At 46.9% G+C, this 26,542-nt stretch overlaps 1 protein-coding gene across 3 annotated transcripts in view; it reads left to right on the top strand.

Annotated features, from left to right (window-relative positions):
* The window catches only part of LRP4 (LDL receptor related protein 4), an 81,440-nt gene extending 58,640 nt beyond the window's left edge, over positions 1 to 22,800 (top strand). The window contains exons 9-39 of one of the 3 annotated variants that reach the window (XM_057408817.1): positions 1,030 to 1,155; positions 1,563 to 1,697; positions 1,865 to 1,990; positions 4,158 to 4,388; positions 4,691 to 4,847; positions 5,206 to 5,423; positions 5,738 to 5,914; positions 6,442 to 6,567; positions 7,262 to 7,470; positions 8,067 to 8,148; positions 8,793 to 8,898; positions 9,913 to 10,114; positions 10,436 to 10,625; positions 10,873 to 11,004; positions 11,649 to 11,789; positions 12,153 to 12,239; positions 12,443 to 12,614; positions 12,698 to 12,860; positions 13,098 to 13,323; positions 14,668 to 14,971; positions 15,300 to 15,518; positions 15,823 to 15,957; positions 16,128 to 16,236; positions 16,566 to 16,710; positions 17,200 to 17,313; positions 17,627 to 17,744; positions 18,717 to 18,784; positions 19,399 to 19,486; positions 19,944 to 20,085; positions 20,643 to 20,711; positions 21,801 to 21,937. In XM_057408817.1, the coding sequence (XP_057264800.1) occupies positions 1,030 to 1,155; positions 1,563 to 1,697; positions 1,865 to 1,990; positions 4,158 to 4,388; positions 4,691 to 4,847; positions 5,206 to 5,423; positions 5,738 to 5,914; positions 6,442 to 6,567; positions 7,262 to 7,470; positions 8,067 to 8,148; positions 8,793 to 8,898; positions 9,913 to 10,114; positions 10,436 to 10,625; positions 10,873 to 11,004; positions 11,649 to 11,789; positions 12,153 to 12,239; positions 12,443 to 12,614; positions 12,698 to 12,860; positions 13,098 to 13,323; positions 14,668 to 14,971; positions 15,300 to 15,518; positions 15,823 to 15,957; positions 16,128 to 16,236; positions 16,566 to 16,710; positions 17,200 to 17,313; positions 17,627 to 17,744; positions 18,717 to 18,784; positions 19,399 to 19,486; positions 19,944 to 20,085; positions 20,643 to 20,687 (4,493 nt within the window). In that variant the 3' untranslated portion in view covers positions 20,688 to 20,711; positions 21,801 to 21,937. Of the gene's footprint in view, positions 1 to 1,029; positions 1,156 to 1,562; positions 1,698 to 1,864; positions 1,991 to 4,157; positions 4,389 to 4,690; positions 4,848 to 5,205; positions 5,424 to 5,737; positions 5,915 to 6,441; positions 6,568 to 7,261; positions 7,471 to 8,066; positions 8,149 to 8,792; positions 8,899 to 9,912; positions 10,115 to 10,435; positions 10,626 to 10,872; positions 11,005 to 11,648; positions 11,790 to 12,152; positions 12,240 to 12,442; positions 12,615 to 12,697; positions 12,861 to 13,097; positions 13,324 to 14,667; positions 14,972 to 15,299; positions 15,519 to 15,822; positions 15,958 to 16,127; positions 16,237 to 16,565; positions 16,711 to 17,199; positions 17,314 to 17,626; positions 17,745 to 18,716; positions 18,785 to 19,398; positions 19,487 to 19,943; positions 20,086 to 20,642; positions 20,712 to 21,800 lie in introns of all 3 variants that reach the window. The other 2 variants (XM_057408816.1, XM_057408815.1) reach the window with 2 other exon arrangements.
* The last annotated feature ends 3,742 nt before the right edge of the window (positions 22,801 to 26,542 follow it).

Raw genomic sequence — 26,542 nt, 5'->3', positions numbered from 1 at the left:
CTTGTGTCACCTCTTGGATTTAGAGCAGAATTGTGTTTTTATTGGCATAGAAGATGTCTAGAATACAAAGAGATCAGCTGATGTAAGGATCATTATGTGACATTGATATGACAAATGTAGTCCAAGTTTCAGAATCCCTCACATAAAGCATTCCTGTGCTCTGATTAGTGAATCTGCATGTGATTTGGTTTTATTATTCCTGTTTGGTGTGTCTGTCAGTTCTTAGTTGTACTTGTTAATCTCACAACTGCCCTTTTCCATGCTGCTTACAGGCAGTTCGCCAATCTCATTGTTTCTTTGCTGACAACTCTATTGTCCTGTTGTCTTCCTGGGATTATCAGAGGGTGATGATTTGGAAACCACTAACTGAGTCATCTTAAGAGGTACAAGAAGTAAGAGGCAACAGGACAGTGCAGTTACTGCTGAAAAAGCAGTTGGATGGGCAAAGTGCCTCCAAACAGTATTACTTTACTTACAAGAATTCTGTAGCATCTCCCTGCCAACAGCAGAAGAGTGTAGTTTATGTGTGAAATCCTGTTGCCTGAGCTCAGATTTCAAGGGTGCTTGTAAATCTCATTCCAGGTCCATCACAGTGCAGCTAGGGCTGGACAAGATGCTCATTCCTAGGCAGATTTAAGATCCGTAGCCATGCTAGGTGACATATTAGATGATTAAAGTGAGGAACTGACTCCTTTCTTGCACATGCTGAGTCGGGTCATGGAATCTGGAAGCAAAGGGAGCTAAGCCAGAACCTTCCAGTCATTCTGAGAGAAACTAAATAGCTAAACTTCCCAGTAAAGCAACAGTGGGGTCAGTCAGGAGGGGAGTTTGCGGGCCTCCAAATCAGCATAAAGGAACAGTAAGGAGTACGAAATGAGCTGAATTCAAGGAAAGAGAAAGCCATGGATTTGTGCTCATATACAGAGATTTTAATAAACCTTAGAAAATATTCTGTATTCTTTTCTTCATCCTAACTGTTATTCTATGGGTAAACAGTGATGTGCTTACTTTCCTCTTCTTCTATTGCAGGGACCCCTCAGTGTGCCCCAGACCAGTTCCTGTGTGGGAACGGGCGTTGCATTGGCCAGAGGAAGCTGTGCAATGGAGCAAATGACTGTGGAGATGGCAGTGATGAGAGCCCACATCAGAACTGCCGTAAGTCTTCTGAGCGCAGCCTTAGACATAAATGGAGGCAGTGTGATGTGTGGGAGTCTGTCTGGTGCTACTGAAGGATATGTGTAAGGAAGAAAGCCTGGGCTGTGATAATGGGAGAGAGATGAAGACTGGGGAGAAAGGCCTTGGTGGTTTTGCCAATTACATACTGCAGACAAGGAATAATGGGGAAAAGATCTTGGGTGCCAAAGTCTGTCACTGTTGTCTGTCCCCTTTAGTTGTGGCATGAAGGGGAGAGCTCTGACTGCAAAGAGGCAGCTTCCAGCTCAGCCTGTGCCCTCCCACTCTTGCTCAGCCTGTTCTGAAGGGCGACTGCTGCCTAACAGTTGAGGACACAAGCAGCTGCCTTGTGGTTTCAGCTCAGTTATCTTCACCTGTTCCCTTCACAGGTCCACGAACAGGGGAGGAGAACTGCAACGTCAACAATGGTGGCTGTGCTCAGAAGTGCCAGATGGTACGAGGGATGGTGCAGTGCACCTGCCACACAGGTTACAGGCTCCTGGAAGATGGTCGATTGTGCCAAGGTGGGGTTTTGGAGCAGCAGCTTCCTCCCTGCTGCTCTGATGTGCTCGGAGTTGATGGTTATGATAGGGCGCGAATCAGAGCATGAAAGCAGAAGCAAGCCATCGGTGACATTGCCTGCTTGTTGATGATCCAGTGGTAACCTTCTCCCTTTGTCTGTAACATGCAGATGTGAATGAATGTGCTGAGGAAGGTTACTGCAGCCAAGGCTGTACCAACAGTGAAGGAGGCTTCCAGTGCTGGTGTGAGCAAGGCTACGAGCTGCGGCCTGACAAGCGTAGCTGCAAAGCTCTAGGTAAAGATGAGTTCAACTTTTTTCTGGGGTGTGTGTGTTGGTCCAGCTCTCATTATTTTGTCTGGAATGTTTCACTGCCAGCATTGTGCTGTTCACCAAGCCAGTGTGTGAGGATAAGGAAGTAGAATCATAGAATAGTTTGGGTTGGAAAGGGCCTTAAGATCATCCAGTTCCAACACCCCTGCCATGGGCAGGGACACCTCGCACTAAACCATGTCACTCAAGGCTCTGTCCAACCTGGCCTTGAGCACTGCCAGGGATGGAGCAGCCACAGCTTCTTTGGGCAAACCAGTTCAGTGCCTCACCACCCTCACAGTAAAGAATTTATTCCTTATATCTAACCTGAACTTCCCCTGTTTAAGTTTTAACCCGTTACCCCTTGTCCTGTCACTACAGTCCCTAATGAAGAGTCCCTCCCCAGCATCCCTATAGCCCCCCTTCAGATACTGGAAGGCTGCTATGAGGTCTCCACGCAGCCTTCTCTTCTCCAGGCTGAACAGCCCCAGCTTTCTCAGCCTGTCTTCATACGGGAGGTGCTCCAGTCCCCTGATCATCCTTGTGGCCTCCTCTGGACTTGTTCCAACAGTTCCATGTCCTTTTTATGCTGAGGACACCAGAACTGCACACAATGCTCCAGGTGAGGTCTCACAAGAGCAGAGTAGAGGGGCAGGATCACCTCCTTTGACCTGCTGGTCACGCTCCTTTTGATGCAGCCCAGGATACGGTTGGCTTTCTGGGCTGTGAGCACACACTGAAGCCGGCCCATGTTCATTTTCTTATCGACCAACACCCCCAAGTCCTTCTCTGCAGGGCTGCTCTGAATCTCTTCTCTGCCCAACCTGTAGCTGTGCCTGGGATTGCTCCAACCCAGGTGTAGGACCTGGATTTGTATTTAGATATGGCCAGGTTGTTGGTGAATGCCCATGAAAGCTGTGTGATTTTGACCAAGGAAAGATACTCCTTTCCCTGCCAGCAGGACAGCCCTTGCTGCCTTTTCCTAGTCCCTTGTCATTCTTGGTGACCCAGCTCCTGGGACAAAACCAGCTTCCTGCCTCTGTCTCTATTCAAGAAGTGTCTTAACCTTTCCAGTCAGTGAGGTTGTATCACACCTCCTTGTGGTTTAACCCTTGATCCTGGTCACCAGTCCTAAATGCTGTGAGTGGCTGCTGAATGGACATCTGGTGGTTTTAAGGGCATTTGTACACTTGTTTAATTTTATTCCTCAGCTCCTCTAAATGTAGGAGCTGAGAAATTAGGAATTCCATTTAAAGAATTAAGATTTCATTATGAATTCCACTAATGACATCCATAAGAAATCACAGAATGGTTTGGGTTGGAAGGGACAAGCCCCTGTGTCCAACCTGGCCTTGAGCACTGCCAGGGATGGGGCAGCCACAGCTTCTCTGGGCACCCTGCACCAGAGCCTCAGCACCCTCATAATAATGATTTTTTTCCTAATATCTAATCCAGATCTCCCCTCTGTCAGGTTAAAGCCATTCCCCCTTGTCCTGTCCCTACAGGCCCTTGCAAAAAGTCCCTCTCCAGGTTTCTTTTCAGCCCCTTTAGGCACTGGAAGCTGCTCTAAGGTCTTCCCTGTGCTGAACAAGCCCAACTCTCTCAGCCTGTCTTCATACAAGAGGTGCTCCAGAGCCCACTGATCATTTTTGTGGCTAACAGGTCCATGTCCTCTTTGGAGGATGCTGACACTGGGGTTTTTTTGGTTGTGTGGTTATTTTGGGTTTTTTCCCTCTGCAGTGGAATTACCTGCTGAGTTTATCTCTTTCTGAGGCAGATTTTAACTGCGTCTTGTCTGTGGTAGAAGATGTGGTGAAGCTTGTGTGTTTGTATGGCCAAGTGGTAGATACAGGAGAAGGAAACTATAAACCAGCTGCCAAGTGGCTGCCTAGTGGTATGGTTTCAGAGGCTGAGGTGAGGTGGGAATGATTGCTTCTTGCTGAGTGAATGTTTGCCAGAAGGCTTGGAACTGCTCATCTTTGTGTTAGGACTGTGTTGAGGATGGGAAAACAGCTCTCTCAAGTGTTTTAGACTTGGGAGCTGATTTCTTGCTGCCAGTACCACATAACTATGTTCTGGGACTTGGTGCAGAGGGAGTGCCGGGCAGAACCCCGTACAAGTACTCTAATGCTGCCTTCCCATGTATCCTCAGGGCCAGAGCCAGTGCTGCTCTTTGCCAATCGAATCGATATCCGACAAGTGCTGCCTCATCGCTCAGAGTACACCCTGCTCCTGAACAACCTGGAAAATGCCATTGCCCTTGACTTCCACCACAGCAAGGAGCTGGTCTTCTGGTCTGATGTCACTCTGGATCGCATCATGAGGGCCAATCTGAATGGGAGCAATGTGGAGGAGGTGGTTTCCACGGGGCTGGAGAGCCCAGGTGCGTCACCACAGAAAAAGGCAAAAGCCTGAGGGCTGAGCATGATGTGAGAGCATGGGTGGGTGAGTGGAGAAAAGTGGGTACCCAGCATTCAAAGTGGAGTACATCTCCCTGAGCAAGGGGAGAGGCTGGATGGAATGGGGATTAGATCACTGTCTCCATGGAGTTAATTTTGGCTGATGGGGGAAGAGACAGGAGGGTTGAATTGAGCCTCTTATGAGGCTGAGAGGGAATGGGAACTATTCTTCTGAGCAAATCCTGCTCCTGGTTTCATTCTGCTCTTAATTCTGCCCTGGAGATAGGTGGACTTGCTATTGACTGGATCCATGACAAATTATACTGGACAGACTCTGGGACATCTCGAATTGAAGTAGCAAACTTGGATGGGACTCACAGGAAAGTGCTGTTGTGGCAGAACCTGGAGAAGCCACGAGCCATTGCTCTACATCCTATGGAGGGGTGAGTGAAAGCATAGGACCCCAGTGAGCACTCAATGTAGGTGCTTCCAGGTGAACATTGAAAACCCCATCTCTGGTCACAAAGGCTCTGGGCTCAAGCCTTCATCTGATATTGTCAGTTTGGGGAACCTGGCAATGCTGAGACTTTCAGAGCCTTAATCCTATTTTGAGCCCTTCAGGTTTCACCAGTGTGAAAGCATTGGGTGTTACCATGTTGGCTGACACTTCTCCCATGGCTGCTACCCAGTCTCATGCTCGAGGTCACAGGACTGATAACTGTTTTGCCCTGATAGGGAGTGATGGTGGGTGCAGTATGTGGCACATGAGTTTTAAAGCCTGTCTCTCCTTGCATCCTTCAGCACTATCTACTGGACTGACTGGGGCAACACTCCCCGCATTGAGTATTCCAACATGGATGGCTCTAATCGGCGCATCATTGCGGATACACACCTCTTCTGGCCCAATGGGCTGACCATTGACTATGCAGGACATCGAATGTACTGGGTGGATGCCAAGCATCATGTCATTGAGAGGGCTGACCTCGATGGGCAGAATAGGAAGGCTGTTATTAGCCAGGGTAAGTAACAGAGCTTCGTACAGGGAGTGCTTTCTCTAGTAAAGAAGACAGATGAGTTTGAGCCCCTGGCTTCTGCTTGTGTACTTGTCTCCTTTCACTGTGGGATGGATTCTGTTACCACTGGGGGATGGGGTTTGCTATGTAGTGTTTAGTGGATAAGAGAGAGAATTTGTCTGTTGTATTAGTGTAAGGTGGGTTGTGCAGGTCGACTGTGGCAAGGCCCAACAAGCGGAGGAAAGAACTTCCCCTTGTCTCCCTGCTAGCCTGAGTCCTGTTGGACCTGATTATATCCCTGTATTGGATGTCTGTTACAGGCCTCCCACACCCATTTGCTATCACTGTGTTTGAGGACAGTTTGTACTGGACAGACTGGCACACCAAGAGCATCAACAGTGCCAACAAATTCACAGGCAAGAACCAGGAGATCATCCGCAACAAACTGCACTTCCCGATGGACATCCACACACTGCATCCTCAGCGCCAGCCAGCAGGTAACTGCAGAGAAGGTAGAGACCCATATGAGCTGCTAGACGACCTGCTGTCACCCACCACCCTGTAAAACAGGGAGATGGCAGGCCTGAACCCAGCCTATCGACACAGACACCACCTCTGCCCAGAGCTAGTGGAGAGCTTGCTCCATGTGGCAGTTCAGCCCTGGTAACCTGGTGTTAGGTGTTACCACAGCTCCCTCTGCTGCCACATGGAAGGAGAGACTTTTCAGTAGCAAACACTTGTGGCCTCTATCCAAGAACAGTTTTGGGAGGGGGAATAAATGGCAAATGGGCACTAGTAATGACTGACACCTCCCTTATTCCTTTTTAGTTGCCATAATCTAGAAGGGAATTGAGTTAAATGCTTTGTTTTAAAGTTGAGCCCTACAAATGGAGTTAATGCTTTAGTTTATGTTTCCTTAACCTCAATTAACCTCTGGGTAGACAAATTACAGGGTCTTGCCACTTTGGTTGGTGTTTATACTCTTTGCTTTATGCGTGGTTGTTTTTGTCTTTGGCTACTTGAGCAGGGAGAAACCGTTGTGGGGCCAACAACGGGGGCTGTACTCACCTCTGCCTGCCGAGCAGCAAGGGTTACACCTGCGCCTGCCCCACAGGCTTCCGCAAGACCAGCAGCCATGCCTGCGCCCAGAGTAAGTGAGGTGGGACCACAGCCTGCATGCTCGGATGTTCAGAGGGGGGCAGAGGGTTGGCAAGGGGAGTAAAAGCAGCATCAAGTTGTTTCCAAGGAGATGCAGCTGGATAGACTGAGTTAATAGTATTAAGGGCCCCACCAGAGGATGCTTCACCTTCTTGATGCATTCCCCTGCTCTGCAAGCCCTCACTAAGCTTGATGGGTGGGGATCCAGAGAAGCTCCATCTTTGCATCCTCATTTCAGGGCTGCTCTTGGTGCCACTCTACTTGTCACAGCTGATTGTTTCCCTAAAATGCCCATAGGAGCTGTGTCAGTGATGAACAAAAAGTCCAGTCCTCTTAATTGCCACAGTTTCTCTCAGTTTGCAGCCATGTGGAAGAATTAGGCCAACTGTCTCCTAGATTCTCACGAGCTGTTCTCAAATGGCTATTTGATTTGAGGGAGGTCTGAGCCATTCCTTGGTTGACTTTGTTTCCCCACCATAGGAAACAGCTCCCTACTACTGTGTCCCCACCCCTGCCCACCTATCCCACCCAGTGATGTTTTGCTACCAGTAAAATCCTGGGCTGTGACCTGCCAGTGAGAGGTGATGGAAATGGTTAAGGTTGGCTATAGCAGGGAATTGTCTGTGTCTATCACTGTGTTGTTGAACTTAGAGAAATTAAAAGAAGACCTTTCGACCTTTGATCAGGTCTTGACAAGTTCCTGCTTTTTGCCCGAAGGATGGACATCCGTCGGATCAGCTTTGACACAGATGACCTGTCAGATGATGTCATTCCCCTTGCTGATGTTCGCAGCGCTGTGGCTCTAGACTGGGACTCAAAGGATGACTATGTCTACTGGACAGACGTTAGCACCGACTCAATCAGCAGAGCAAAATGGGATGGATCGAGCCAGGAGGTACGGTGTTAACTATGTGTGGTCATCTAGCCAGGAATCTCCTTGAGCATCAGATTTGAAGGCACTGGGATACACTGGTCTTCTAAGGAGCTTCATTAGTTTGCCTGGTTCTTGCTCAGAAGAGCCCTGAGGTCACTGAACACTTCATAAACCAAGTTTGGTGCATGTTCCTGCTATGGCAAACCTTGAATTGGGACACAGAGCATGTTGAAGTTGTGAGCTGTTCTCAGTTCCTTTGTTGTAGCCCTAGAACCTGAAAGGAAGAAGTATTAAATCCTCTGTTACGTATCACATTTGGAACAAGAGCCATGCTCCTTGGGAATGCTTCTTGCACATGTCCTTAGGCTAATGTGCCACAGGGGAAAAGAGTTGAAAGTCTGGAGTTGCAGTTTGAACAGACTTGAAAAATAGATGTTTCTCCAAATATAAGACTAATTTGAACTTCTGAGTCCTTAATACTCTCTTGTATGGCATTGCTTTGCTTGGGCTTTTGCCTTTTGAAAGTTAGCATTGTTAGTGAATGGGTAACACATTGGCCAAGTGCTTACTCCTTAAGGTCTAATCTCACTAAGCACTTTTTCTTTCTTTTTATTTAGGTTGTAGTGGACACCAGCCTGGAAAGTCCAGCTGGACTGGCAATAGACTGGGTCACCAACAAGCTGTACTGGACTGATGCAGGTACCGGGATCTTCTGCTTTCCCTAGGCTTCTGTGTTCCTTATTAGTGATGAAAACTGGAAATCAGCTGGGTAGTTCTGTCTCATTTGAAGTTTGTCTGGTTTTTGTCTAGTAAAAAATGGAGTTTTTTGTGTGCTTCTAACAAAGTGGGAGTTGAGGTGGAATCCTCAGTTTAATTCTCTTTGCAGTATCCCCAGTACTAATTCTGTAGAAGGGGTTATAGTAGAAGTCAAGCACAACTGTTGTCTTGCATTTCTGTTTCTGTGCATTTACCTATCTTCCAACAGTGTATCTCAGGGTGCAGCAGGTACTGTTTGGAGGATGGTCCCTGCTGGAAAGTCATAGTTCAGATAGATCTAAGGGGGGTGATTCCTTTATAGCTGTTCTCTCATGCCCACATAGATACCTTGAGGCTTAGGAAAGAGCTGGTTTACATTCATACAGGACTCTGCGTCAGTGACAGCCACAGAGGTGACTTGAGAGGTCTGATGGCAGGTGACACTTTAAGCCACGTTTCTTACCTATCTTCCACCTATGAACAGATGGATGGAGAAAAAAAATGCATTGTTGTATAGATGGGTTTTGCCTTAGATCTCTGGAATCACAAGAACTTTGATGTCTTATTCTCTTTCTGGACTTCTGTAGGAACAGATCGGATAGAAGTCTCCAACACAGATGGGACCATGAGAACTGTTCTGATATGGGAGAACCTAGACAGACCAAGAGATATCGTGGTGGATCCTGTTGAAGGGTGAGAGATTCTTTCTTCTGGAATGACATGGTGATTCTTGCATGTCTAAACAAGTTCAGGCTTTTTGGTTTTCTGCAGTTGTCTTTCTGTGGTGCCATTGTTCTCCATCCTGCCAAAGACTGAAATTAGAGACCTGATTTTGGATGCTAGTGGAACAAGATAAGCAGGGATAATTATTGCTTGTTATCCTGTAGAGCTTGCAGGAGCTGGCTGGAGTTTTCATTTGGTTGTTCTGGGGACAATAAGTAAAGATGTGGTACACAACCTGTTGCAAATGAGGCCATCTAGATCCTTTCTGTTTCTTTATTTCACATCTATGTTGGATTTGTGTTCAGGCTCTCTGCTTATCAACCAGAGTTAAGTCAGAAGGATGTCCTCATAGAATCACAGAATACTTAATGTTGGAAAGGACCTTAAGATCATCTAGTTCCAACTCCCCATGCCATGGAGTGAATTGCTGTTGATGTCAAGCACAGTTGTGGCCTCTTGGCCTCAAAACCCTCTTTCAGGGTATTGAGGGATCAGCTGTGGCATGGACAGCAAACCTGAGTAGAGTAACAGATTTTGCTTCTGAACCATAAGACCTTGTGGATCTGGGGTGGGGTGAATAGGAGAAAGCTTTCCAGCCATTGCTTTAGAAATGCTGAAGGTATTGAATAAAGGCATGCTATTCGTTCCTTGAATGGGTTACTGGAAGACCAGTGCAGCAAGAGTGTAAAGAGCAAATAGTGGAGACTGGTAAATAATTGGTCAATTTTTAGAGCTTGAACTATTATCTTGAACTTTTTCCTCCTTGTTGTAATTAGGCCAGCCCATGGGCAGTACAAGGTATATAAATTTGAGTATGATCCTTAGGTACAGGAACCCAAGGCTGACCATAAGTACAATGTTAACCCAATGCTGCTTCCTGCTAGGGCCTGAAGGCACCAGGCTCCCTTGCGTCTCTGGCACTGCTTGGCTGTAGTGGCAGTGAAGGAATATGGACACTCAACTTCTGTCTGGGCTTGTGTTCAGGTTCATGTACTGGACTGACTGGGGAGCCAGCCCCAAGATTGAGCGTGCTGGTATGGATGCCTCAAACCGCCTGGTGATCATTTCCTCCAACCTGACATGGCCCAACGGCCTGGCCATTGACTACGAGTCACAGCGCTTGTACTGGGCAGATGCAGGCATGAAGACCATCGAGTATGCCAGTCTGGATGGAAGCAACAGGAAGGTAAGGGAGCCATTTTTGAGGAGGGTGTCTGGGAGCCTGAGGCGTAAGTCTTAGAGCACAGAGCGCTGATGGCCCCTGCCTCTTTCTCCAGTTGAAAGTGAAATCTCCAAATCAAGACATGCTGGGCTGCTTTCACTGGGAGAGAAATGCTCCCCGTGCAAACTCCGTTTGAGGGGAACCTCCTTTCGAGGGCTGATGTTCCCCATCACTCTCCTTTTGCTGTGACTGTGCATTATGATGTTGAGAGGGGGCAAGGGAAGCCTTTTCCCCTTAGTGACTTCTTAGTAATGTTTCTTTGGGCGTTGGGGGTAATCTGACCAGGTGCTGATTGGGAGCAATCTGCCTCACCCCTTTGGACTTACTCTTTATGGCGAGAGAATCTACTGGACAGACTGGCAGGCCAAAAGCATCCAGAGTGCAGATAGAAGGACTGGGCAGGCTCGGGAAACGCTGCAGGACAATCTGGAGAATCTTATGGATATTCATGTTTTCCACCGACACAGGCCACCAGGTACAGAGCTCACCCCAGCCCACACTGAGCCTTGCTCAGGCTCTAGTATATGGCACAGCTCTCCTGCAAGGAGCTGACCTGTCTGTCAGCCCTCAGTGCCTTAAATCTCTGGGTGGGATATGACAGCATGAGAACAACTCTTGGCTTGGTATTTAAGGGCATTCTAGAATGCATTTCTGTAGCTGTAACACCACTTTTTTTTTGCTTGTGCTACTGGCTTATGGATTTCTCATCCTCTTTCCTATAGTACATACAGCGTGTGAAGTTGGCAATGGAGGCTGCAGTCACCTGTGCCTGTTGGCACCTCTTCCAAAAGGTTACAGCTGTACCTGCCCTACTGGGATCAACCTGCAATCTGATGGCAAGACCTGCTCCCCTGGTTAGTCCTCTCTGTAGGGTTCTCACTGAAGTTTTGTATCACAGCTGCCTTTTGCTCCTGTCTTGTTAGAGAACAGGGTTCACTTTGATGTGCTTATCTGTTTTATCCCCTGGAAAACCCATTTGATTCCTGTACCTTCAATTTGAGTTAGAATTACTATGAAGAAACTTACTGATACTGGATTGATGCAGAACAAATATTTCTTGAAATTATGTTGGGCAGCTAAAGCAGATGTCACATTTTCCCCTATACTTGTGCTTCAGTCTTGAGAGGGATTCTTTTTTATCTACAAGGTGCTATGTTCTATAAGGTCTGTACACATTCCTGCCATGGACCCTCTGTTTGAGGAAGACGCCTGACTTCAGGCCATGGTATATTCACTCTTTTCCTTATTACTTCTAATTCCCATTTCCATATGAGCAGAAGTAACTTCTATGAGTTCACTCATTTTCAACTTGGATGTAAAGAACCTTTCAGTAACGCTCAGTAAAGTTTTTGTACCTGGAGCCCCATAAGCTGAGATGTGTCTGAGACTTCCCTTTTCCACTGAAGTGGATGTCACCTTCAGAATGGTCAGTTGATGATGCCTACAGTTGGCTGAACTTGTTCCTCACTGATACCTGTCCATTTTCACCTCTCTGCAGGAATGACCAGCTTTCTGATCTTTGCCAGAAGGACTGACATCCGCATGGTGTCTCTGGATATTCCCTACTTTGCAGATGTTGTTGTTTCGGTCAATGTCACCATGAAGAACACCATTGCAATTGGAGTGGATCCTCGTGAAGGTCTGAACTTCTTAATGTACCTGACTGTTTGAAAGGCAACAAGTGACTTCATAGCTAAACATCTGGATAGAGATCCAGGTGCAGATCTTACTGTAGGTTGTAAATTTGTGTAGGTTTTTATCTCCTATGTGCTGCAGATATTCCTTTCTAGTCCGGAAAGGAATGTCCAGATAGGAAAATACTAGCTATCATCTAGCTATCACTCTAACTTAATAGTCTTATGCTGCTGATATTCCCGTTTTGAATGGTGCTAGCTGGTAGTCAGACCTGGATCTGGTTTTTAAGGAGTTTACTGTTTGGTTGTTGGGATTTGGTTTGGTTTTGTTGTGGGCTTCTTAGAAGTTTCTTTCTCCTTCCACCCAGGAAAGGTTTACTGGTCAGACAGCACACTGCGGAAAATCAGCCGGGCTGCCCTTGATGGCTCACAGTTTGAGGACATCATCACTACAGGTAAGAGAGAGTTTGGCCTGGGAGCCTCTTGCCTCCATGCAGCATGAAAAGAGTGGTTCTCTGCTACCCTGCTAGAATAATCTTTAAGTCTTCAGTGGAAGGGCAAGCAAAGCTAAAGCAACTGCCTCATGAGGTGCACAAGGGGAATACCAGAACTCCTGGCTAAGCTGGGAGGATACCAATACACCTTTCTGTTTTCTCAGGTCTTTTGACTACTGATGGGCTGGCTGTGGATGCTATTGGCAGGAAGATGTATTGGACAGATACAGGAACAAACCGGATTGAAGTGGGCAACCTCGACGGCTCCATGAGGAAAGTCTTGGTCTGGCAGAACCTGGACAGCCCCCGGGCAATAGCTTTATACCATGAGATGGGGTCAGTGTTGTCAAGAGGCTATGTAGGGATTAGAACAGGACTTTTGACTTCCGTTTCCATAATAGTTGCTGGCTTTTCCCCAGGTATATGTACTGGACAGACTGGGGTGAGAACGCCAAGCTGGAACGCTCTGGAATGGATGGCTCTGGACGTGTGGTGTTGATCAGCAACAACCTGGGCTGGCCTAATGGACTGGCAGTGGATAAGGCTGGATCCCAGCTGCTCTGGGCTGATGCACACACTGAGGTCCGATTCTGTTCTTAAGCAGGGTTTGTTCTTGGGTCTTTGGTAGCCTGGAGGCTGTTTTAAAGCTCTTGAGCAAGCTATCAAAAGAGAGAGGGGTACATAAGCTTTTCTGAGTTTATGGGGAGGGTGCACTTGAGTAGTATCATTTGTTTAGCCTGTTTCCCACTCAACCTAGTAACTGCTAGCAAGAGGATCAGTGTTTTGATTATGGAGCTGATGTTTTACTTCTTTATTTAGCGGATTGAGGCTGCAGACCTCAATGGTGCGAACCGCCACACCTTGCTGTCCCCAGTGCAACATCCCTATGGCCTCACTTTGCTGGACTCTTACATCTACTGGACTGACTGGCAAACTCGCAGCATTCACAGGGCTGACAAGGACACTGGTGCCAATGTCATCTTGGTGAGGGCAAACCTGCCTGGCCTCATGGACATTCAAGCTGTTGACAGGGCACGGCCCCTGGGTGAGTTGCTCGGCTGCTCCCAAAGCAGTGGGTGTCTGTGGTAACTAGGGCAGCCCCTTAGAGCTGTCACTGAAGAGAGTTGTTTGGTGTAAAGCATGAGTGATAGAGTAACTGCTCAAAAATCAGCTTTTCTTTTCTTTTTTCCCCTTGTTTAACTGTTTTTGCACTTCTCCCTGTTTATCCAGCTCCGTAGATCTGATGTTTGCTTATTACTGCATATCTTTTCCCCACTTCATCCCATTTCCTTCGCTGGCCTGCACTGACATCCTCACACACAGCAGAGCCACTTTCTTAGGACAACTGAATGAGTCATGCCCTATTAGGCTTCATCAGAGTTTACTGGCATTGGACAGTTTCCCTTTTTTAACTGCAAAAGGCACTGATTCCTCTTATGCTGGTTTAAACCTGATTTCAAGTTCTAGCCTCTTTTTCTCATCTTCCCATCTGCCACTTCCCTCTAGAAAATCTCTGCTTCTTTAGTTGTTCATAATATACATCATGCTCTCCGACTATTCTGTGCCAGAGTCGGATTCCTTATGTTACTGTCTGGGGATCCTGTACGACCCCATCTTGCCTCCTTGCTTGTCAGTGGGAGTTGCTTTGTGCTGTGGCTTCATTTTGTTGGAAATTCCCCAATGCATGCTTCTACAGAAAACTCTGTGCTGCTTCTCCTGTGGCTCCTAACAGCAGAACATCACCCTTGACAGTATAACTTTACAATATAGCTTAAAGCTAACCAAAACTCAAGCCATCATGTCCCTGCTGTCTTCTTCCCACTCCCTGCACCTCTCTTCTGGGTTTATCCCCTCCTAGTAAATAGATGTTGGGGGTTTTTCAATTAAAAAGAAGAAGATATGACCCTAATATGTCAGGCACTTTGAGCAGGCTTCTCTGATGCCTTTGTTTACTTGCCACTGTGTGAGCTAAGTTGAAACAGAAGCTTCTTTGTCAGCCTGGCCTCTGGTGCATTGTCACGCTGCTTCCCCACAGGGTTGGGTCTTTCTGTCAGCATTACCATTTGCAGCAATAATAAAGCTAAACTGCAGTTGTGTGAATCTATCAGCATTTGGTTGTTCCTTTTTACATGGGAAAGCTCTGATTAGCAAGGAATGCAGGTCAAGATTTTGCTCCTAATGCTCCCCCTTCTGTGCGTTCCTGTTCACCTTGCCCAGTGCCCATACCCACCATGAATCTTGGAGGAGAAGGAGGCAGTCTCTGTATGAAGGGCTGTAGCAAGGCTGGGATGGTTAGGATGAATTCAGCTACCAGCAAGTTGTGCATGCATATAGCCTTTAAAATAAACCTTTGCTCTGTGGGATCATTAAACTTTCCCTGTTTCTAAAGGCTTCAATAAATGTGGAGTTCGTAATGGTGGCTGCTCCCACCTTTGCTTGCCTCACCCCACTGGCTTCTCCTGTGCCTGCCCCACTGGCATCCAGCTGAAGAGAGATGAGCAGACGTGTGACTCTTCTCCAGAGACCTACCTACTTTTCTCCAGCCGTGCTTCCATCCGTCGCATCTCTCTGGATACCAGTGACCACACAGATGTGCACATCCCTGTCCCTGAGCTGAACAACGTCATTTCCCTGGACTATGATAGTGTGGATGGCAAGATTTACTACACAGATGTATTTCTTGATGTCATCAGGTGGGTGCCAGTCATCTGCTTGGCCAGTGCCCAGGTTACCCAGATGCTTGTGCTGGTTGTGCCACAGTGAGCTGTGAAGTGTGCCAGTAAGCTGGGGAGACTGAGATGATGGCAGTATGCCAGTGCTTACACCTTGTCTTTGGTACACAGCATCATGTGTATCGCTGAACCAAATGCTGAAGGTGTGTTTAACCTGCTGGAGACTACTGGGGAGAAATGGTGTTTGGGAGATAGCAGTATGAGGTGGCCCTGTGGTTAATGGGGATCATACATGGAGGTGTGGGAGATTGCCATTCCTCACTGCCATTTGTCATTGATTTCCATCCAGACGGTCTGATTTGAATGGCAGCAACATGGAAACTGTTATTGGCCAGGGCCTGAAGACTACAGATGGCCTGGCAGTGGACTGGGTTGCCAGGAACCTCTACTGGACAGACACAGGACGCAATACCATAGAAGCAGCTAGACTGGATGGAAGCTCCAGGAAAGTGCTGATCAATAACAGCCTGGATGAGCCCCGAGCCATTGCTGTCTTTCCCAAGAAGGGGTAAGTATGGGGTACTGGTGGGGCAGGGAGAAGGGCTGTGCAGAGGCAGATTGAAGAGGGAGTTGTGGGATGAAGGAGAGATGTGCCATTTGGATCTGCAGGTACCAGCAAGGGGCTGGCTCTAAGTGACAGACGTAATCAAGCAAACAGTGAATTTGAAGGTTGGGCAGGTAGCTGGAAAATGCAAGCTGCAGGCCACATGATCTTCTTTGAACCTGAAAAATCAGTTAATGGCAGTTTAATTCATAACTGAAACTGCCCTTAGGCTAAATGGTCTTCTTATACTTGCATTTTATCTCTTCAGGTATCTCTTCTGGACAGATTGGGGTCACATTGCTAAAATTGAACGGGCAAACTTGGATGGCTCTGAACGTAAAATCCTGATTAACACTGACCTAGGGTGGCCCAATGGATTGACTTTGGATTATGACACCAGGAGGTGAAAGATTGTCTTCTGTTTGCATAGGGTTAAGGGATGTAATGAAGTTTTTTAGCTTGGCTTATGAGTAGCATCGTGGGTTTGGGTTTGCTTTTTGTCTGATCCATCTTGACTAGAAAGTGAAAAGGGATCGTATAGATGCAAGCTCACCTCTTTCCGTGTTCCTCCAGGATTTACTGGGTGGATGCGCATCTTGATCGCATAGAGAGTTGTGACCTCCATGGGAAGCTACGGCAAGTGTTGGTCAGCCAAGTGTCACATCCTTTTGCTCTGACACAGGTAAGAAGATTTTCCTGCTGCCACCGTTCTCCCCGGTGTGTTGATGAGTTTGGACAGTGGAGCCTGGGGACAGGGAACTGATACAGTCTGAGGAAACCAAGATAGCTGAGGGGACAGTACTTAACTCTTCTGTGGAGCTAACAAAGGAAGTTTGTCCGAACTCCTGTGGGGTGTAGACAGTCATTTTCTTTATGGTAAAACAGGAAGGGGTTGAAAAGGCCTTTGTTTGGGGCCTTCTGCCACTGGGATGGTTTCTTTATGGATATCCTGTGCCTTCGTGGCTAACCATGCTAATGGCTGTGCTTTTACTTTGCTGTCTCCCTGAGCAGCAGGATAGGTGGATATACTGGACTGACTGGCAAACCAAATCTATCCAGAGAGTGGACAAATACTCGGGGCGGAACAAAGAGACAGTCCTGGCCAATGTTGAGGGACTGATGGATATCATTGTGGTTTCCCCTCAGAGACAGACAGGTAAATAGGAGTACCTTGATTCAGGCAAATGCTCATTGCAGACAGAAGGATGTTTAACAACTGTGCTACTGTAAGTGTCAAGACAGAATCCTTTCTTAGACTGTTAATGCATTTTCCCTGTGCACATTCCATGTCTGCCTATGACATTTCAGTCAAGTACTTCTTAATGGTGTTTTGTTACAGCTTTGATTAGCTAATGTCACTTTCTGTGTTGTTCATCTGACATTGTGTTAAAACAGAAGAATGTGAGCTTTTGGGGTTTTAGTCTCTGCAGCTGTGCTGACTGGGTTCCTGTCTAATGATTTACAGTGCCTTCCTTTCAAGACTGCCTTAATCCTACCAGTGTCTGCCTATTGTCATCACTTTCTTATCAGTCAGATGAAGAGCATGTGCCAGAAAGCGTCTCTGGCTGAGCAGGAAAAAGGGTTGTTACTCTGAGCTCCAACCTGGTCCATGCAACGTATTTAGAAAGCTGCTTGTTCCTTCCAGGTTCTAATGCTTGTGGAGTGAACAATGGAGGCTGCACACACCTCTGCTTCGCCAGAGCTTCTGACTTCGTCTGCGCGTGTCCGGATGAGCCAGATGGGCGGCCCTGTTCTACCAGTGAGTTTACTGAGTGTCAAAGGGGTAATAGCTTCCAAAGCTGTCCAGTGTATAAAACTTCATATATTGGAAATAAGGTGGTTGTGAGCAATAAAGCCTTCTTCTGTCTTGTCTGCTGACAGACTGGGTCTGAGATGGGAAAGCTGCTCATCTGGGCCATTTCAGAAGCAATCTGTAGCTTACCAGACTTGTTCATCTGTCCCACGAAGTTGAGGTTTCTGCTTATCTGCCATTTCAGAAACAATCTGTAGCTTACCAGACTTGTTCATCTGTCCCACAAAGTTGAGGTTCTGTTTATTTTTCTCTGTTCTAGTTCCTGGTGTGGTGCCCTTTGGTCCTGAACCCACCAGTGTGAGAGAGAGAAGTCAGACACCACCTGGCAGAGTAGGTACCTCAACAACCAAACCTCTCACGCCTGCAGTGGAAGGAAAGTAAGTGCTCTTGTTTCCTTGGAACTGGGATGTGAAAGTCACAGCTTGTACAAGGTGCAACATATAAGCCCCCTCTGGTTGTCATCATCCGGATAATACCTGTCCCTAGCCAAAAGAGGCTATTCCAGCTCCAGGCTTCACATTCCTAATGGGAAAACCATTCTGATAAAGAATGCAGAACACTGTTGAGCTGGCAAGAAAGAAGTGCAGAGATCTTTCTGTCTGTTCTATTGAAATGTTGTCTAGCCTGACTGTGCTGAAGTGTTAAAATCCTCCCGAGACCATGAATTCAGTTGATAGATTTTTTTTTTAACTCCTAATTTTGACAACTTATTTCTGAAAGGAGGAGGAGGGAGTCTGTTCATTTAATTTACTGGGGGAACTCAAACCTGACTCAGATGTCTGAGGAAGTGCTTCTGCTCTGATCACAAAGGAATAGCTTCTTTGGGGCAGAACAGAACCTTTGCAGCTCTAACATTCAGGTTACAATGCAGGTAGTTAAGAGGCCTTCTGTAAATTCCCTGCAGCCTGCTATTCCTACTGCCCAGTAAAACAAAGGAAGTTCTGGCTGGGTTATTTACAGGGCAAAGCTTCTGCTTTGTTGGGTATGATGTATTAGACAGAAAGATCTTTGTGCGGACATTAGGATGTTTTTGCTGCAGCACTGATGCTGAAATCTGTGCTCTTGTGTATGTATACACCTGTGTACCTGAGAGGCAAATCTAGAATGACTTGGATATAAAGATATTGCAGACCTACAACTGATATATACATCCACACCACCCTCTCCCCATATATGTGGTCCCCCTCCTCTGGATACAGAATACTGAAGAGGCGAAAGGAAGGCTCCCATTGTTGAACTGGAAATGGAAATGGAAGAGATATCAGTGCTACCCAGTGCCATCCTGTCTTTTGGTGCCTTTGATACTGTTGATGCTGCTTCCAGTAACTAATTGTCCTTCTGTCCTTCAGCTGCTCTGACAAAGATGCTAGGCGAGGCTTGTGTACCCACGCCAATGAGGCAGTGCTGGCAACCATGGGTGAGTTGCTTTTCTTTAACTCTTTTCCACCAGGTTTTTCCTCCAGATGTGCCCATGGCCTTCCAGTCCATAGTGTCTGAAACTCAAATTTCAGAATTCAGACTTGAATTATTCAGATGTCCTCTGAGCAGAGCAAAGTGTGCCTAAGGATGGACATTGGTCATACACATTCATTAGCCTCTATGGGGAGTTTTCCAAAGGGCACTTTAGTTTGAAGAATAGTTTTCTTTCATCTCGTATCTCATCCACTGGGCTCTTCCCATTAATGATATACTCCTCCTTACCATTCCCTTTGTGTTTGGTTGAGGATGGCTGGCTAGAGTAATTGTTTCCCACTGCAGGAGTAACCTGTCAGCAAAGGGGTCTAACTCATCCAGCCACACTACAAACATCTTGATGCGTCTTGGTCTGCTGGGGCCTGGGTGGAAGAAGGGTTATCATAAGTGTGGTTTCATCTGAAGCCAAACCCTCTGCTGAACCTTGGTGTACTGACATTTTACTTTACATACTTCTGTAGGGTATAAAATCCCTGTATTAGGTGTTACGCCAAAGTCAGTGTTATCCAATGGAAGTGGAGAAGAGTGCATAAATTACCTTTGCTGTTTCCTTTTCAGGAGAAGGACTGCATGTCAGCTACATCATTGGAGGTCTTCTCAGCATCTTGTTTATTTTGCTGCTTATTGCTGCTTTAATTATATATAGGTAAGTGATCTTTTCCCCCCTTTCTTGGCCAAAAGTAAAAGCGAGGGTCGTAGGAGAAGAAAGCTCCTGAAAGCACTTCATCTTTCTTTGTCACTTACAATCCCTTTATTCCCCATTGGAAGCAGTGTTTAATGATTTGATTTGCAAGGTTTCAGCCCTGTGCAGGGCACGCAGCTCTAATATTTGAACCCTTAATGGCTAAATTTTCTGTAGAGACCTCATGAGTCATGGACAGGGATGCGAGACAATTCACAGATAGCTTCACCAGTTACTGCCAGTACAGCTTTTGTGGTTACATGGCGGTGCTATACAGGTAGCTGAAAAGCCAGGTGAAGCCAGCATTCCCTCTCTGAGGGACAGTGAAGATTGCTGGAGCTTTCCCCTCACCGAGCACTTGGGGAGGTTTGGATCCTGGCAGTAGGGCCCCATGTCTTTCCTGATATCTCTCTTCCTGTAGGCATAATAAGTCCAAGTTCACGGACCCTGGCCTGGGGAACCTCACCTACAGTAATCCCTCGTATCGGACATCTACCCAAGAGGTGAAGATTGAAGCAGTTCCCAAACCAACCATGTACAACCAGTTGTGCTATAAGAAAGAGGTAAGAGTTTTGCTGCTGAGGACACAGGAGCCACGTTCAAGCTGCTGTTGAGTATTACAGGCCTTTGTGAGTGTTGCAGCTTGTCAGCATTGATTTTTAGGATGTAGGTGGACAGCTGGAGTGAATTGCTCAGATTTCTATGGAGATGACCCAGCAGCACTTCTTCCCCACTGAGCTGTAGTGAATTAGACCTGTCTTCAGCTCTCTGCTTCTTCCCAACTTCCACAGTGTCATATATTTCATTTGCATTGAGTGCTGCCCCTCAGAGTACCAGGAGTCAAAGGGAGTTGTCTTCCCTGGACACAGTCTGAGTTGGTGACTGTTGCACCAAGGTTGCTTTGGAAAGTCACCGGGGAGCCAGGCAGCTGGAAGGGCTTTGGTAAAAAGAACATGGCTCCTGGCTGGGCACTGCCTGGAAGGGGTGGGATAGGGAGAAAACTGGAGCCCTTACTTAATGAAGCATTTTAAAGGCCCTGCAGACATCTGCCCTGGACAGGATGGAGAGGGCTTGATATGATACCTTGCAGCACTTCATTTCTCCTCTGTTTTCTCCTCAGAAGCTTTCCTATCACTCAGATAGCTTCTCATCTTCCCTCTTCTGATTTCCGTCCACATCCTCACATCAGGTATCACTACTCTGTGTTTGATCCTGCCTCCCTCACTCAAGCTCTGTTGTGTGGCTCAAGCACTGTCCCATACTAATTGTTCCTTCTTGTTTTCTCCCCTGCTTTTATGTCTCAGCTCTACTGTCTGTCAAGAAAGTGTAGGTAATTTCCTGTGGCAGATCCTTCTGTCTTGGCTTTGGCTACTCATACTCAGTGTGTGAGATTTGGAAAAGATAATCTCTGTAGGACTGTTCATAATGATCTGGTAGATAACTTACTTCCTTGAGCAGGGATCACAGCAAGACTTAGAGAGGAGAGTTTTCCCTGCTTTTATTTTTCCAAAGGTATTGTCCAATAGATTTCCCAAACTTTCCTGCCATTTTAGGCTTTATTTACTAAGGATAACTTGGGTTTATTTATCTGGCAATCTAAATCCACTTTTCTCTTAATTCTGCTGCTGCTCCTAGATATTACCCAGATGCATATTTCCTCATCCACTTTCTCCTCAGGGATAGATCAGATGTTCTAATGCTCCCTGTTTGTCGGTGAGCCACTTCAATCTCCATGTGGTCCCTTTAGCCTCTGATCATTTTTGTTGTTTCCCTGTAATCTCCTTGCCCTGTATCACTGTGAGACTCAGACGCAACGGTGGTATTCCAGCTGAGGCAAATCTGGAATGACTCAGATATAAAGATATTGCAAACTAGAATTGATTCCCTGCCTACTCTTAGCATGAAGTCTTCTGGCTTTTCCTGCTTCCCATTTTGTTGGTTTTTTTTTTCCCTTCCTTTTTAGGCTCAATGTTGTTCTTACTCCCTGCTGTTTGGGAATAGATATAGTTGAATTAGAAGAGCGAGCTCATCCTTATTCCCCTTCCATGATTTGAAGGCTCCTGGAGTTTGGAATGAGAGCTCTTGCAGGGAGGACTCCTCTGGTGGTGGTGAAGGACTGATAGAAAGCTTAGAATGGGTTCTGCCACTGTAGTAGTCCAAGCCCCAGTGGCTGTTATCAACCTTTTGTCTGCTTCACTGTCTACATCCTAGCTCTGCTTTGCTCTTTGCCATGTTTCTTTCATATATGTATTGTTTCATTCATCCATCTGCTCCCTAGACTGGTCCTGACCACAGCTACACCAAGGAGAAGATCAAGATTGTGGAGGGGATATGCCTTTTATCCAGTGATGATTCCGAGTGGGATGACCTTAAGCAGATCCGGAGCTCCCGAGGAGGGATTCTGCGGGACCACGTCTGCATGAAGACAGACACGGTCTCTATCCAGGCTAGTTCTGGCTCACTGGATGACACCGAAACTGAGCAGCTGCTACAGGAGGAACAGTCTGAATGCAGCAGTGTTAACACAGCGGCAGCCACTCCAGAGCGGCGGGGCTCGCTCCCAGACACAGGCTGGAAACACCAACGCAAGCCCTCCACCGAGAGCGAGGTCTAAAGTACATGTGACTTTGGGAATGCTGGTACCCTCCTTAGCCTCTGCTCTGCACAAACCAGACAAGACTCTGCCTGCTAGGCAAGGAAGGGCACAGAGACAAGCTCCTCTTGCAAGGGGCCCAGAGACTGTGACTGCCTTTGAGCAAGGAGCTTGGGCAGCTGTGCTGTTGTGGTTGGAGAGGGAGGATGGGTGGGTTGGAACCCAGAGACCCTTTTGGCTCATTTTCACTGTCTGTGGTTTATTTATATGTTTCCCCCTTCCTGGAAGCTGCCACGTTAACTTCTGCAGTGACTCCTCTGGCCTGAATCTGGTTCAGATTGTGTTCTCTGGCAACCTGCGAGTCGTGTGCCGTCCAGCTCACAGTCAATGCCCATGAAGAGAGCAGAGCTGCCTCCCTGCTAGGCCCTGGTTGCAGAAGTACCCCTGGTTCCACTAGTGTTCCAGCACTAGCAGCACTCTTTGAGGCTTTGTGTTGGGGGGTTTCTGACTTGAGAGGAGTCTTGGAATAGATGAGGTATACTTCGAGGCTCAAGGGGACACGGACACAGCATCAGGTCACCTTTAAAGGGCATTAAGAGGGTGACCACAGTTGCCATGATTTGCTTCATGAGAACTTCACTGCTTACTTTCCCATCTGCTAGTAAAAACTTTAGGGAATGCTTCAGATTGGAGCTCTGTGTCTGTTGCTGGCAGTGGACACTGCTCCTGTTCTCCCCTTTCCTATTAAAACATGTTTCTACTCTGGAAATAACAAGAGACAGCAAATGGCCCTTTCAGAACTGCTCCCTGTTGGTATTGGAGTGCTGAACTTAGAGCACTCTGAACTTAAGCTGAACTTAAGCAAAGCAGAGATTGGTATTGTTCTTAGCTCTGCAGAGCTAATGGGAAGAAATGGATCTCAGCAAGACCTAATTTCAACTCTTGTCTTTGCATAACTGATACATTAAAAATGAAGAAGAAAACTTGCTAAGGCCCCACTAGTCCTAATTCTGCAAAGAGCCAATTCTCTTGGTCTTTAGGACCTTAGATTATTGTAATAAGGGGAAAAAAGAGAATTCCTAGGTCGAGTCTTTCCCAGGGGAACCCTCAGTGCTGACGGTTAGGAACTCCTTTATTACTATGCTGAGCCCATTTGACCTAGAATAGGAGACAATAATCAGGGAGCTACAAGGGCCATTTTAAATAACTGTTTATCAGATAGAATTGCACTTTAAGCTCTTCTGTTACCACTAAACAGCTCTCCTTGCAAAGGCATTTCTCCCATCAGCTGCAAGAACTTCAGTTGTTCTCTGGCTTCCACAGCTTTCACCCTCTGGGAGGTATAATCCTACTCTTGCACTTGCACCCCAGCAGCATCTGGAGGTGGGGCTCCCAGGGACTACTGCCACTTTTTCACACTCTCCTGACTTATCATCTGCTTGTCCTGAGGGGAAAAAAACAGATAGAGAAATTATCTCTTGATGGTTCTTCAAAACTGAGATTTATATTAACCCCTCCAGTCACTATCATGGTAAAATAAGAAGTGTTAAGCCAGATGTTTGGAAGCAGAACTTTCCAGTGAAGATTTTCTCACAGCAGACTCTGTAACCTCTTTATTTCCTGGAAAGAGGTCAAGTACATTCCCACCTGGGGTGTAAAAGGAGCAAAGCACACACTAGGGGTATGGCTCAGAGGTGCAGGGAGGACGCATCTCCCATGCAGGATTTGTCTGGATGGTAGAAGAAAGGCAAATCCATCCTACCCTGCTTTAACCCTGTTTGTGTACTAACAGCCCTGCTACCCTGAAAACCACCACAGCTGCCAGTGGGTTTGGCTGTACTTTTACAGCTCTGCAAGAAGGGGAAGGTTGCAGCTTTGACTTGGCTCTAAGGTGGCTTGAAACTGTAACTGCACCATTGGTCTGACTGGTGTATATTCCTGTGGAAGATGAACTGGAGCTGAGGCTTGGAAAGTTCCCTGTGTTAATGTGGGGCTCTTCCCTATTCCCAGAGGATTTTTTTTTTAATTAGATTGTTATTTAATTATTTATTTGATTGACTCCAGCCTGGGAAGCATTGGTTTTGTTGGGCAGAGGCACTTTTGGATTGAGATGTGGACTCGACTGGGAACTGAGACAGGAGCGTGTGTCGCTGACCTGGACTGTGCTGTCTGAGCTGCCTCATGCAGGGACAACACCAGAGGGCTCAAGCATAGGCAGAAGAATCAATATTAACAGAAACCATGTTGTCTTGGTCAAAACTGTGACACACATGTAGGGGCAGGGGCATCAGAGCTGAGAGTGAGTGGCTGGATGGGGAAAGGAAGGTTCTGATTTCTAGGATAGCAGGGTTTCTTTGGGATTTGGGACGCATTTGGCTTGGTTGTCCCCAATGGCTTTTCGTGAGTGTGGGACAGGACTGAAGGGAAACATCTGCCCAAACCTGTCACTTGAGGTTCGGTCAGCCTGTGTCACAGTAATCACTGTCTGAGTCTCAAGTGCAGAATGGAAAGGAAAACCCAGTCAGCCTTTCCAACAGCTTAGGGTGCTTGTGATCTCCACCTTCATAAATCTCTGCTGTTCCTTAGGAGGGACCTTTCACGCTCCAGCCTGACAACCCTTCATAACTGCTCTCTGCTCCCTCCCTCAAACGATTGTGGTGAAAAGGAGCAACATGTCCCACAGCCTCTCCTCTATCAGTGAGGTGGGCGGAAATGAGTTTTCTTTCTCCTAGAGACAGCCCCAGTGAGACGCTGCCTATGGGGTGCATCATGGTTCCCTGTTCCAGGGAAGAGAAGACCCTTGTTGCACTTAGGATGTTAAGAATGTAGAAGGGCTACTGGGGGATGATCTCTTGAGCACTGATTTACTATGTAAAAAGCAAACCTCTTTCCTGTCTGTCCCGAGCTAACGTCAGTGATTTCTGTGTGTTCCTGTGTAATGGTTTTAACGTTACTCACTGGAGACATTGGACTTTCTGGAGTTATTTAACCACTGTGTTCAGTATTTTAGGGGTTGATGATAATTTAATATAAATTTAGCTTTTCTTAACCATTTTGACTGGCTTTTGGTTGTGAATCGTGCATGTTATTTTGACTTGCCTTTGAAAGAGGAGCTCCCATACCTCACAGAACCTCAACTTTGTTTCAGAGGAGCAAGAAGTTAGGAACAGACCTGGGTTCTTTGATAATCTGATTGTAACACACACATCTTCTGCCACCACAGCTTTGAATCAAGGACCAAATATCCACACTCATGCACTTCAGCAAATTCCTGTGCACACATAACACCTCTCTGGTTTGTTTTGCTTTTTAACATAGCAACAGCAGAAGAGAATGTTCCTCTTCTTGGAAAGTATTAGGACTGTAGTGGTCTCAAGCCCCTATCCAGTGGAAAATAAAGCTCTAGAGAAGAGCTGGATTTCCATCTGTAAGGGATTTTGCTCAAGATTGTGTTGGATTTTTTAATAACTGATGGTTTAAGTAGCTGAATAATGAATGAAACATTCCGTAATACAGGAGGGAAATTTAGTAAATGAGGAGGGTCACAACGATGCTCAGAGGGCTGAAGCAGCTCTGCTGCGTAACTAGGCTGAGAGAGCTGGGCTGGTTCAGCCTGGAGAAGAGAAGGCTCCTGAAGGGGAAACCTGAGAGCAGCTTCCAGTGCCTGAAGGGGCTAGAGGAAATGTGGAGAGGGGCTTTGGAGAAGGGCTTGTAGGGACAGGAGAAGGGGAATGGCTTCAACCTGACAGAGGGGAGATTGAGATGAGCTCTTAGGCATAAGTTCTTCCCTGTGAAGGTGCTGAGGCGCTGGCACAGGGTGCCCAGAGAAGCTGTGGCTGCCCCATCCCTGGCAGTGTTCAAGGCCAGGTTGGACACAGGGGCTTGGAGCAAGCTGCTCTAGTGGAAGGTGTCCCTGCCCATGGCAGGGGTTGGAAGGATGAGCTTTTAAGGTTCCTTCCATCCTAAATCCTTCCATAAATCTGTGTATGCCTGCCAGTGCAGTACTGGTGCTCACTTTCTAGCCCATTCTGTCCCTTTCTGATGGAAGAAGTATCAAAGCTGAAATGTTTTGAGTGCTTTTATTCCTGCTCATTTCACAGCTGAAGCACAGCACAGAGGTCACTTCACTGAGATCATGCAAAAATATAATAACCAAAACCACAATAACCTCACCTTTTGAAAAATATCGGTAATGCTTATACAGCAGGGTGGGGAGATGGCAGTGTGTGATCACTGCGGTTGCGCTGATGGCGTTCTCCTCTCCCTGGTCTTCTATTCTGATCACCCCAACTTCACCTTCTTCAGCCGAAATGAAGAAACAAAGGAGGCAAGACACGCCGTACCCCAGCACCAAGCAGTTCTGACTGCTCCTGTTAAACACACTGCGCACGGAAAGCCCCTTCCCCTCTGATGCGGTGCCCCCACCG

This window comes from Pezoporus wallicus, unplaced genomic scaffold, assembly GCF_028554395.1.
Source record: "Pezoporus wallicus isolate ANWC-B61680 ecotype Strahan unplaced genomic scaffold, APGP_CSIRO_Pwel_v1 contig_6382, whole genome shotgun sequence".
Lineage (NCBI taxonomy): Eukaryota > Metazoa > Chordata > Aves > Psittaciformes > Psittacidae > Pezoporus > Pezoporus wallicus.
This window is presented reverse-complemented; position numbering and strand designations above follow the sequence as displayed.